Source organism: Salmo salar, chromosome ssa04 (genome assembly GCF_905237065.1).
Source record: "Salmo salar chromosome ssa04, Ssal_v3.1, whole genome shotgun sequence".
Taxonomy (NCBI): Eukaryota; Metazoa; Chordata; class Actinopteri; order Salmoniformes; family Salmonidae; genus Salmo; species Salmo salar.
In genome coordinates this window covers 33,400,165-33,413,424 of record NC_059445.1, presented here as the reverse complement: position 1 = coordinate 33,413,424, position 13,260 = coordinate 33,400,165, and the positions used below count along the sequence as shown (strand labels likewise).

Sequence of the window (13,260 nt, the reverse complement as noted above, 5' to 3'; positions counted from 1 at the left end):
CAATAGCCCACGATGTCAGAGAATTTGCAAAAACTTCAGATGTGTGTTCAATTCGCTTGAACGTTTGCTACGTTGCGGAATGGTTTGTATTGAATGACACTTTCTCCCCAAAAATGCGGGGGTGTATTCATTAGCTGATTCTGTTGCTAAACGCTTTGTCGGTTAAGCGTTTTGTAACAGAAACCGTTTTCGCCAAACAACTGTATTTTGTTATTAAACTGAAGTTGTTGTTCAGTCCTGTCTTTCCTCAAAAAATAAGCAACTGGAAGAAGTTGGAAGGAACCCTGCGGACTTCACATGGAAGAATCGATCATTTATGCGCAGCTATTGCCAAAAACGTCGGACTATTCAGATTGGAAAGGCAACGTGTGGAAACCATACACATAAAATGACTAGCTATATCTTCCGTTCAAGAACCCACTTTGAAGAGCGTTTTGAGTAAATGGTTTATTTTGCTAAGCTTTTGCAACAGAATTGGCGTAATGAATACACCCTTGTTACTTCATCCGGAAACATGGAGGCTGTCGTCTGTGATGTTGTTTCACCAGAGGATCTCTTGGTAAGGTTTATTCCTCCGACATGGCATGGTTGGCGATTTGACCGAGCTGACATTGAACGTTTAATTTGGCCTTATCGGCGTATCATTTATTGGAGATATCGAGGCCAATTCAGTAGAACTAGTTACAGTAACGTAAACTACTGTAGCTTCTAACTAACGTTAACTAGCCTGTCGTTGTTGTTTGGATATTTAAGTTATGTTACACAGTGGTTCTGGATAGCATTATTCGCTAGCAAGCTAGCCATGTTTTTGGAGATTGCTAATGAATCAGATGTGAGTGACAATACGAAGCTCTAGCTAGCTAAGAGAACGTGTCATAAGCTCAACCATCATTGCAATTTAATAGCCGTCATTGCATCATTCACCATCAGCCATTATTGCTGGACATTTTTTTTTGCAGAAATTTGAGAAGAAGTATTCTACGGAGTTGGCTAAAGGGGATTTGACCAAAGACACAAAGTTTGAGTATGCCTGGTGTCTGATCAGGAGCAATTTCCCGGATGACATCAATAAGGGCATCGTTCTGCTGGATGGTAAAACATCAACTGGACACCGACTCATTAGCTTAGTCCCAGATATGATTGTGCATATACCCGACTGTTATGATCAATGTCAATGCCAAACAGATATAGGACCAGGCTACTAACATTACACCCCTATCATTTAAACTGAAAGTGAACAGAGATGCTAATGTTTTTTTTCTGTCACTACAGAGCTGGTTCACAAGGGGACCAAGGATGACCAGAGGGACTACTTGTTTTACCTGGCTATTGGAAACTACAAACTGAAGGTGCTGTGAATTTAGTTTTTCCCCCTTGCCACTGTCCTTCTACTTGCTGTTGGGGGTCTAGGCTGGGTTACTGCAAAGCACTTGGTGTTAACCTCTGATGTAGGCTTCACGAATACATTTGATTGGTGCATGTAAAACAATTATGTCTTAATTTGACCATGTCCAGGGATTGATGTTGAAGTCTGAAAGACACTTGCCCATCTGGCAAGTCGGGAGAGTTTTTTTGGTTTCCCAAAGATTATGATCACTTGTCCGAAAATGTAAAATAGCTATTTACACGCTAAAATACATTGCCTGCCTTTCACCTACAGGGGAGGAATCAGAAAGATCAGTGCTGGAATTCTTTGTCTTTTGGCTGTTATTAGTAAAAACATTACCAGAGCAGCCTCAACTTTCCCTACTGCCATAAATTGTCTGTCTTTCAATTAAACAATGGGGAGGAACCAGAAAGACCAGTTTTAGACTACTGGAATTAATAGCAGTTTGGTTGTTTTTATCATCTACCCAATGGGGTAACCTCGACGCATGCTCAGTGTGCTCACTTGCCCCAGGCAATAAGGCAATCCTTAATGTCCATCCCTGATGTCACGCCACAGGAGTATGAGAGGGGCCTGAAATGCATCCGGATCCTCCTGAAGAATGAACCAGGGAACACGCAAGCTCTGGATCTGGAGAAGCTCATAGTGAAGGCAATGAGGAAAGGTGAGGTCAGGGTTAGTCTGAGTACCAATCTGTTTGTGTTATCATGCCAACTCCTTGTAAATCACTGTCATGCCAAACATGACAATTCTATAAAGAGTTGGCAAGAAAGCAGAAACAGACTGGCAACCAGGGTAGGGTAGAGTGGTCAATCAGGAGTTCACTGTAAAATGTGTGTCCCACACATCCATCAGCAATATTTGGTATTGAAGATTAATCTTCAATATTATATGCATAGCAGTAGGTACAATTTAAGTCTACAGTCAGAACAACCATAGGTGTGTTTGAACACCTGGTGTAGTTTAACAGAAATGTTACGCTTTAAAAATGTGTAAGTATGAAATTTGATAGATACTCTACAGGGATTGGCTTGCTTGAATGTAATGTTGAAGTCGGAAGTTTACATACACCTTAGCCAAATACATTTAAACTCAGTTTTTCACAGTTGCTGACACTTAATCCTAGTAAAAATCCCCTGTCTTAGGTCAGTCAGGATCACCACTTTATTTTAAGAATGTAAAATGTCAGAATAATAGTAAAAAGAGTGGTTTATTTCAGCTTTTTTTTTCTTTCATCACATTCCCAGTGGCTCAGAACTTTACATACACTCAATTAGTATTTGGTAGCATTGCCTTTCAATTGCATAACTTGGGTCAAATGTTTCTGGTAGCCTTCCACAAGCTTCGCACAATAAGTTGGGTGAATTTTGGCCCATTCCCCCTGACAGAGCTGGTGTAACTGAGTCAGGTTTGTAACCCTCCTTGCTCGCACACGCTTTTTCAGTTCTGCCCACAAATCTTCTATGGGATTGAGGTCAGGGCTTTGTGATGGCCACTCCAATACCTTGACTTTGTTGTCCTTAAACCATTTTGCCACAACTTTGTAAGTATGCTTGGGGTCATTGTCCATTTGGAAGACCCATTTGCGACCAAGCTTTAACTTCCTGACTGATGTCTTGAGATGTTGCTTCAATATAGCCACATAACTTCCCTACCTCATGATGGCATCTATTTTGTGCAGTGCACCAGTCCCTCCTGCAGCAAAGCACCCCCACAACATGATGCTGACACCCCCGAGCTTCACGGTTGGGGTGGTGTTCTTCGGCTTGCAAGCCTCCCCTTTTTCCTCCAAACATAATGATGGTCATTATGGCCAAACAGTTCTAATTTTGTTTCAGAGAACATTTCTCCAAAAAGTACAATCTTTGTCCCCATGTGCACTTGCAAACCGTAGTCTGGCTTTTTTTATGGCAGTTTTGGAGCAGTGGCTTCTTCCTTGCTAAGCGGCCTTTCAGGTTATGTCGATATAGGACTCGTTTTTACTGTGGATATAGATACTTTTGTACCTGTTTCCTCCAGCATCTTCACAAGGTCCTTTGCTGTTCTGGGATTGATTTGCACTTTTCGCACCGAAGTACGTTCATCTCTAGGAGACAGAATGCGTCTCCTTCCTGAGCGGTATGACAGCTGCGTGGTCCCGTGGTGTTTATACTTGCGTACTATTGTTTGTACAGATGAACGTGGTACCTTCAGGTGTTTGGAAATTGCTCCCAAGGATGAACCAGACTTGTGGAGGTCTGCAATTTTTTTCCTGAGGTCTTGGCTGATTTCTTTTGATTTTCCCATGATGTCAAGCAAAGAGTCACTGAGTTTGAAGGTAGGCCTTGAACTACAGCCACAGGTACACCTCCAATTGACTCAAATGATGTCAATTAGTCTATCGGAAGCTTCTAAAGCCGTGACATAATTTTCTGGAATTTTCCAAGCTGTTTAAAGGCACAGTCAACTTAGTGGATGTAAACTTCTGCCCCACTGGAATTGTGATACAGTGAAATAATCTGTAAACAATTGTTGTAAAAATTACTTGTCATGCACAAAGTAGATGTCTTAACCGACTTGCCAAACTATAGTTTGTTAACAAGAAATTTGCGGAGTGGTTAAAAAACGAGTTTTAATGACTCCAACCTAAGTGAATGTAAACTTCCGACTTCAACTGTAGCTATATATTAGGCCAAAAACATTTGTTTGTCTCCCCAGATGGTTTGGTCGGCATGGCGATAGTTGGAGGGATAGTTGGAGGAGTCGGCCTTGGCGTCGCTGGATTGGCTGCACTCATTGGGATGGCTGCATCAAAGAAGCTCTAAACTATTTGGACAACCCTACCGCCAAACTCCTCCAGATACCCAGAATGCCTCAATATAACACTGGCTGAATTGAGTATAACACTCTCCTACCTACCTACCTATCTTTTCTTTCAATAAATATAACAATTAATCCTCCCTTTCTGAACTAATTAAAAGTGAAATTATATTTTGTAAAAGGGAACATTAAAGTAAAATGTTGGGACACAACTGTTTTTGTTACTGTACTGAAAGGATGTAATCTTAACACTATATTAATGAACAGAAGTTTTGCTAATTTATTCATTACTATTTGAGTTATTGTAAGACAAGCCACCATTGCTCTATGCTGAAATCTATTAAATTCAGATAAAATCATTTTAGGAAGGTTTTGAATGCTTTTCTTCCACTTTCCCTATTATTGTAACTGCCTCAATATCCATACAACTGTATGGATACTCAGAAGTTTACATACACCTTAGCCAAATACATTTAAACTCAGTTTTTCCACAATTCCTGACTTAGTTAAAATTCCGTTTTAGGTCAGTTAGGATCACCACTTTATTTTAAGAATGTGAAATGTCAGAATAATAGTAGAGAGAATGATTTATTTCAGCTTTTATTTCTTTCATCACACTCCCAGTGGGTCAGAAGTTTACATACACTCAATTAGTATTTGGTAGCATTGCCTTTAAATTGTTTAACTTTGGTCAAACGTTTCGGGTAGCCTTCACAAGCTTCCCACAATAAGTTGAATGAATTTTGGCCCATTTCCTCCTGATAGAGCTGCTGTAACTGAGTCAGGTTTGTAGGCCTCCTTGCTCGCACACGCTTTTTCAGTTCTGCCCACAAATCTTCTATGGGATTGAGGTCAGGGCTTTGATGGCCACTCCAATACCTTGACTTTGTTGTCCTTAAACCATTTTGCCACAACTTTGTAAGTATGCTTGGGGTCATTGTCCATTTGGAAGACCCATTTGCGACCAAGCTTTAACTTCCTGACTGATGTCTTGAGATGTTGCTTCAATATAGCCACATAACTTCCCTACCTCATGATGGCATCTATTTTGTGCAGTGCACCAGTCCCTCCTGCAGCAAAGCACCCCCACAACATGATGCTGACACTCCCGTGCTTCACGGTTGGGATGTTGTTCTTCGGCTTGCAAGCCTCCCCCTTTTTCCTCCAAACATAATGATGGTCATTATGGCCAAACAATTCTATTTTTGTTTCATCAGACCAGAGGACATTTCTCCAAAAAGTATGACCTTTGTCCCTATGTACGTTGCAAACCGTAGTCTGGATTTTTTATGGCGTTTTTTCAGCAGTGGCTTCTTCCTTGCTGAGCGGCCTTTCAGGTTATGTTGATATAGGACTCGTTTTACTGTGGATATACATACTTTCGTATCCGTTTCCTCCAGCATCTGCACAAGGTCCTTTGCTGTTGTTCTGGGATTGATTTGCACTTTTCGCACCAAAGTACGTTAATCTTTAGGAGACAGAATGCGTCTCCTTCCTGAGCGGCATGACGGCTGCGTTGTCCCATGGTGTTTATACTATGCAGATGAACGTGGTACCTTCAGGCATTTGGAAATTGCTCCCAAGAATGAACCAGACTTGTGGAGGTCTACCATTTTTTTTTCTGAGGTGTTAGCTGATTTCTTTAGATTTTCCCATGATGTCAAGCAAAGAGGCACTGAGTTTGAAGGTAGGCTTTGAACTACATCCACAGGTACACTCAAATGATGTCAATTAGCCTATCAGAAGCTTCTAAAGCCGTGACATAAATTCCAGAAAATGTCCAAGCTGTTTAAAGGCACAGTCAACTTAGTGTATTTACACTTATGACCCACTGGAATTGTGATACAGTGAGTTATAAGTGAAATAATTTGTCTGTTAACAATTGCTGGAAATATTACTTGTGTCATGCACAAAGCAGATGTCCTAACCGACTTGCCAAAACTATAGTTTTAGACATTTGTGGAGTGGTTGAAAAACGAGTTTTAATGACTCCAACCTAAGTGTGTCATCTTCCGACTTCAACTGTATATGCTTTGATAAATCTAAATCTCTGTGTAATAGATAGGAATGTTTAGATTTGATGAAGGAAATGCATACATAAAGGATATTGTTATGTGTATGTGTTGAACTGTTTCAGTAAGTTTGTTGGTATGTTGTTTTGCTTCTCAACCAACAGGGCACTTGTCTCAGCAGTTTATCAGATGAAGCATTAGGCCATAGAGTTTGCTTGAAGACCCATGTATTTAGCCTGGACCCAGATGTTTGTGTTGTATAGCTGACAGCAACCATATGCATTATGGCTATATAGCACAAAAAGATCTGGGATGAGGCTACAGTGAGTGCAGTCACTTGTAGAAGTTTTGTCATGTTCTACTGGTGTTAGGATGTAGATAAGGGAATTTCAGATGGACTGTGGGGATACCCTTACTTGTTTGTAGTTGACTAGAAGGCACTTTTGATGCAAGTTGAACAAATCGTTTCCATACATGGATAAAAGGTCTCGTTCTGCAGTATTTCTTTGATTTTGCTCAGTTTTACCAACCCGCAAGACCAGAATGTAACTAGGGGTTTGTTGAGTGCAGAGCTGCTGATAACATTGAAAGTGATAGTCACATTTATTGTACAATAAAATATATATTAGATTTGAGCAAGTATGGAATCCGTTGGAATGCTTGCACTCAATGCACTGTAGCATTGAGTGATGTTTTCTTTCTGCTTATTGATTTTTTGGGTTTGTTGTAGTGCCTAATAAAAGGCATGCTGCCAAATTAAAACAAAAAAAATATGGGTATTGTAAATAAAGACAAGGTTGTAATGAAATTACTCAAATTCCTTCATTCTTTGGTAACAATGAGGATTAAATTAAACCCACAATGTGGAACTAAACCAATGCTACATAAAAATACTTTTTACAATAACCTTTTATTTTGAAATTCAGGGAAATGTATTTGAATCTCAACACACAACAGAATGTTCTCTGGAAGGAAGGTATACCTCTGTTTCTGGAATTGTGTGGTCAAATATGGAGGGGGTTAACAAATGTTGGTGTAATGGCACACTATAATGACCAAAGTCACATTTTATTTGCACACCACTGATAATGACAGAAGATCAGTGATAGTTCATTTTGGTGGTGGATGAAGGGATAATTGTATAGAACAGGCCATGTTAGACATTTCCCACAGTGATTTTTTTTTATTTAACCAGGCAAGTCAGTCAAGAACAAATTCTTATTTACAATGATGGCCTAGGAACAGTGGGTTAACTGCCTTGTTCAGTGGCAGAACGGCAGATTTTTATCTTGTCAGCTCGGGGATTCGATCTAGCAAACTTTAGGTTACTGGCCCAATGCTCTAACCACTAGGCTATGGGCTGCCCCAGAATTCTTGATTGATTTGCCAACATCCTGATTCCTGATTGTAATAAAATGTGTAATTTGTAAAAGTTAAATTGGTGTGGGGGGGGGGTCATTGTTAGGGGTCACGCAGTAAAAGTTTAATTTGAAGTCACATTCCATGTCTTTGTGTGTGTGAGCTTGTGTCCATGCGTGTGTTTGCCTATCAATCATGTTTATTGACTGGACCAAGGTTTAAGGCAGAAACTCCACTGAAACTCTAGGCAATACACAAACACTGGCTATTCAAGGTTGTGTAAGCTGTGTTGTGTATTAGTTGTGTAAGCTTGACTTTTACTCAACATTGTGCTCATGTACCATGTAACTAATCTGTTACGTTATCAGCAAAAATATTGTAATCAGATTACAGATACTTTTGAAAAACTCAATGATTACTTCTATGATTACTTTTACATTATTTTAAGATGCCTATCATTGTTTTTGCAACCTGTGGACAGCCAGTGAAAAATGCGCTCTTGCAACAGCTGCATAGTGCAGATCCCAGCCTATCGAATAAAAGTTTGAGGGAGTTCCTCCTAAACTCCTCAGTGGTATTGTCCTCCATATTGTCAAAAACTAGTTTAATTTAAGAAAACCACAAGTGGGGCTTTGGTTGCTTACTGTCATTCGTGCTGATACAAAAAAATCCATAGGCCTATTGGACACATGCTCAAACTCGCACACTTTTGCTAGACTTAATCAGCTTATTGAGATATCAGTTACACCAACAAAAATGTAAACAATATGCCTATAGTAAATGCAGCATATGACATTCATTTTTCACATACAGCACTTTTCGGTACACTCTTAGAAAAAAAGGTTATCTAGAACCTAAAAGGGTTCTTCAGCTGTCCCCATAGGAGAACCCTTTGAATAATCCTTTTTAGTTCCAGGTAGAACCCTTTTTGTTCCAGGTAGAACCCTTTCCACAGAGGGTTCTATATGGAACCCCAAAAGGGTTCTACCTGGAACCAAAAAGGATTCTCCTATGGGGACAGCCGAAGAATAAATCGATCAAATTTATTTATAAAGCCCTTCTTACATCAGCTGATGTCACAAAGTGCTGTACAGAAACCCAGCCTAAAACCCCAAACAGCAAGAATTGCATGTGTAGAAACACGGTAGCTAGGAACAACACCCTAGAAAGGCCGGAACCTAGGAAGAAACCTAGAGAGGAACCAGGCTATGAGGGGTGGCCAGTCCTCTTCTGGCTGTGCCGGGTGGAGATTATAACAGAACATGGCCAAGATGTTCAAATGTTCGTAGATGACCAGCAGGGTGTTGACAGATAATCACAGTGGTTGTAGAGGGTGCAACAGGTCAGCATCTCAGGAGTAAATGTCACTTGGCTTTTCATAGCCGATCATTCAGAGTATCTCTACCGCTCCTGCTGTCTCTAGAGAGTTGAAAACAGCAGGTCTGGGACAAGGTAGCACGTCCGGTGAACAGATCAGTGTTCAATAGCCGCAGGCAGAACAGTTGAAACTGGAGCAGCAGTATGACCAGGTGGACTGGGGACAGCAAGGAGTCATCAGGCCAGCTAATCCTGAGGCATGGTCCTAGGGCTCAGGTTCTGAGAGAGAGAGTGAACACAGCCTTGCCATTGAGAAGGGTAGACACAGGAAAACCTGGCTCCCTGTAGAGGAAAGGCTGTGCAACCACTGCACAACAGCAGAACCTGAGACGGAGCTGCATTTCCTGACAAAATGTAAAAAATATAAAACAATTAGAGAGTGTCATTTCCCCAAATTTAAAACCCTTATTCAAGGTTTCAAGGACCTCTCTGATGAGGATAGGCTAGGATAGGGAGAACGCAGAGAGCTGTGGGTTGGCAGCGCACTACACTGCTGCCTGCCTTAAGTTGAGGGACAGTGTCTGACAGACCAATCAACCTACACATGTCCTCTACTGTATATGCTTATTGTTATTGTTCAATGTATGGTTATTTTGACCCTTGGTTATTGTTGTTACTGTTGTCCCGTTGACAATTTTGATTCTTATTATTTTCATATTGTAAATATCCAAAGTAAGCTTTGGCAATATCTACATTGTTACGTCATGCCAATAAAGCATATTTAATTTAATTGAATTGAAAATAGAGAGAGAGAGAGAATACTTGAATTCACACAGGACACCGGATAAGACAGGAGAAATACTCCAGATATAACAGACTGATCCTAGCCCCCCGATACATAAACTATTGCAGCATAAATACTGGAGGCTGAGACAGGATGGGTCGGGAGACACTGTGGCCCCATCCGACGATACCCCCGGACAGGGCCAAACAGGAAGGATATAACCCCACCCACTTTGAGAAAGCACAGCCCCCACACCACTAGAGGGATGTCTTCAAACACCAACTTACTTACTTACCAACTTACACCAACAACTCAAGGCCGAGTATAGCCCACGAAGATCTCCCCCACGGCACGAACCTAAGGAGGGGCGCCAACCCAGACAGGAAGATCACATCAGTGACTCAACCCACTCAAGTGACGCACCCCTCCTAGGGACAGAATAGAAGAACACCAATAAGCCAGTGACTCAGTGGAGAGAGGGGAACCGGCCAGGCAGAGACAGCAAGGGCGGTTTGTTGCTCCAGTGCCTTTCCGTCACCTTCACAATCCTGGGCCAGACTACACTCAATCATAGGACCTACTGAAGAGATGAGTCTTCAATAAAGACTTAAAGGTTGAGGCCGAGTCTGCGTCTCTCACATGGATAGGCAGACCATTCCATAAAAATTGAGCTCTATAGGAGAAAGCCCTGCCTCCAGCTGTTTGCTTAGAAATTCTAGGGACAGTAAGGAGGCCTGCGTCTTGTGACCGTAGTGTACGTGTAGGCAGGACCAAATCGGAAAGATAGGTAGGAGCAAGCCCATGTAATGCTTTGTAGGTTAGCAGTAAAACCTTGAAATCAGCACTAGCCTTAACAGGAAGCCAGTGTAGAGAGGCTAGCACTGGAGTAATATGATCAAACTTTGTGTTTTTTTCCCATATTGTAGCAGCCGTTTTTTAGCACAAACTGAAGTTTATTTAGTGCTTTATCCAGGTAGCCGGAAAGTAGAGCATTGCAGTAGTCTAATCTAGAAGTGACAAAAGCATGGATCAATTTTTCAGCATAATTTTTGGACAGAAAGTTTCAGATTTTTGCAATGTTACGTAGATGAAAAAAAGCTGTCCTTGAAACAGTCTTGATATGTTCATCAAAAGAGAGATTAGGGTCCAGAGTAACGCCGAGGTCATTCACAGTTTTATTTGAGACGACTGTACAACCATCCAGATTAATTGTCAGATTCAACAGAAGATCTCTTTGTTTCTTGGGACCTAGAACTAGCATCTCTGTTTTGTCCGAGTTTAAAAGTAGAACATTTGCCACCATCCACTTCCTTATGTCTGAAACACAGGCTTCCAGGAAGGGCAATTTTGGGGCTTCACCATGTTTCATCGAAATGTACAGCTGTGTGTCGTCCGCATAGCAGTGAAAATTAACATTATGTTTCCGAATGACATCACCAAGAGGTAAAATATATAGTGAAAACAATAGTGGTCCTAAAATGGAGCCTTGAGGAACACCGAAATGTATAGTTGATTTGTCAGAGGACAAACCATCTACAGAGGAAAACTGATATCTTTCCGACAGATAAAATCTAAACCAGGCCAGAACTTGTCCATGTAGACTAATTTGGGTTTCCAATCTCTCCAAAAGAATGTGGTGATCAAAAGCTGCACTAAGGTCTAGGAGCACAAGGACAGATGCAGATCCTCGGTCTGACGCCATTAAAAGGTAATTTACCACCTTCACAAGTGCAGTCTCAGTGCTATGATGGGGTCTAAAACCAGACTGGAGCGTTTCATGTACATTGTTTGTCTTCAGGATGGCAGTGAGTTGCTGCCCAACATCTTTTTTTTTCATGTTTGAGAGGAATGAGAGATTCGATATTGGCCGATAGTTTTTTATATTTTCTTGGTCAAGATTTAGCTTTTTCAAGAGAGGCTTTATTACTGCCACTTTTAGAGCGTTTGATACACATCCAGTGGATAGAGAGCCATTTATTATGTTCGACATAGGAGGGGCAAGCACAGGAAGCAGTTCTTTCAGTAGTTTAGTTGGAATAAGGTCCAGTATGCAGCTTGAAGATTTAGAGGTCGTTATTATTTTCATCAATGTGTCAAGAGAGATAGTATTAAAACACTTGAGTGTCTCCCTTGATCCTAGGTCCTGGCAGTGTTGTGCAGACTTTGACAACTGAGCTTTGGAGGAATACGCAGATTTAAAGAGGAGTCCGTAATTTGCTTTCTAATGATCATGATCTTTTCGTCAAAGAAGTTCATGAATTTATCACTGCTGAAGTGAAGCCATCCTCTCTTGGGGAATGCTGCTTTTTAGTTAGCTTTGCGACAGTATCAAAAATACATTTTGGATTGTTCTTATTTTCCTCAATTAAGTTGGAAAAATAGGATGATCGAGCAGCAGTGAGGGCTCTTCGATACTGCACGGTACTGTCTTTCCAAGCTAGTTGGAAGACTTCCAGCTTTGTGTAGCATCATTTCCGTTCCAATTTTCTGGAAGCTTTCTTCAGAGTTTGGGTATTTTCTGTATACCAGGGAGCTAGATTCTTATGACAAATGTTTTTGGTTTTTAGGGGTGCGACTGCATCTACTGTATTACGCAAGGTTAAATTGAGTTCCTCAGTTAGGTGGTTAACCGATGGTTGTACTCTGACGTCCTTGGGTAGGTGGAGGGAGTCTGGAAGGGCACCTAGGAATCTTTGGGTCGTCCAAGAATTTATAGCACGGCTTTTGATGATCCTTGGTTGGGGTCTGAGCAGATTATTTGTTGCGATTGCAAACTTAATAAAATGGTGGTCCGATAGTCCAAGATTATGAGGAAAAACATTAAGATCCACAACATTTATTCCATGGGACAAAACTAGGTCCAGAGTTTGACTGTGGCAGTGAGTAGGTCTGGAGACATGTTGGACAAAACCCACTGATTCGATGATGGCTCCGAAAGGAGTGGATCTGTGGACTTTTCCATGTGAATATTAAAGTCACCAAAAATGTGAATATTATCTGACATGACTACAGGGTCCGATAGGAATTCAGGGAACTCAGTGAGGAACGCTGTATATGGCCCAGGAGCCCTGTAAACAGTAGCTATAAAAAGTGATTGAGTAGGCTGCATAGATTTCATGACTAGAAGCTCAAAAGATGAAAACGCAGATTTTTTTTTATAGACCACAAGTCTGGTTCTTCCTTGGGAGCAATTTCCAAATGCCTGAAGGTACCACGTTCATCTGCACAAACAATAGTATGCAAGCAGCCGTCATACCGCTCAGGAAGGAGTTGCATTCTGTCTCCTAGAGATGAACGTACTTTGGTGCGAAAAGTGCAAATCAATCCCAGAACAACAGCAAAGGACCTTGTGAAGATGCTGGAGGAAACGGGTACAAAAGTATGTATATCCACAGTAAAACGAGTCCTATATCGACATAACCTGAAAGTCTGCTCAGCAAGGAAGAAGCCACTGCTCCAAAACCCCCATAAAAAAGCCAGACTTCCGTTTGCAACTGCACATGGGGACAAAGATCGTACTTTTTGGAAAAATCTCCTCTGGTCTGATGAAACAAAAATACAACTGTTTGGCCATAATGACCATCATTATGTTTGGAGGAAAA

The 13,260-nt window shown here is 41.2% G+C and overlaps 1 protein-coding gene across 2 annotated transcripts; it reads left to right on the top strand.

Moving 5' to 3' along the window:
- The first annotated feature begins 51 nt into the window (after positions 1-51).
- On the top strand, positions 52-4,545 carry LOC106602855 (mitochondrial fission 1 protein). 2 transcript variants are annotated; one of them, XM_014195789.2, is made up of 5 exons: positions 52-559; positions 960-1,092; positions 1,273-1,349; positions 1,946-2,051; positions 4,085-4,545. In XM_014195789.2, exons 1-5 carry the CDS (start codon positions 443-445, stop codon positions 4,189-4,191), a joined length of 540 nt encoding a protein of 179 aa, XP_014051264.1. In that variant the 5' UTR covers positions 52-442; the 3' UTR covers positions 4,192-4,545. The 2 variants fall into 2 exon arrangements, with proteins under 2 accessions (XP_014051264.1, XP_014051265.1); XM_014195790.2 differs by having other exon boundaries at positions 555-832.
- Positions 4,546-13,260: the final 8,715 nt, after the last annotated feature.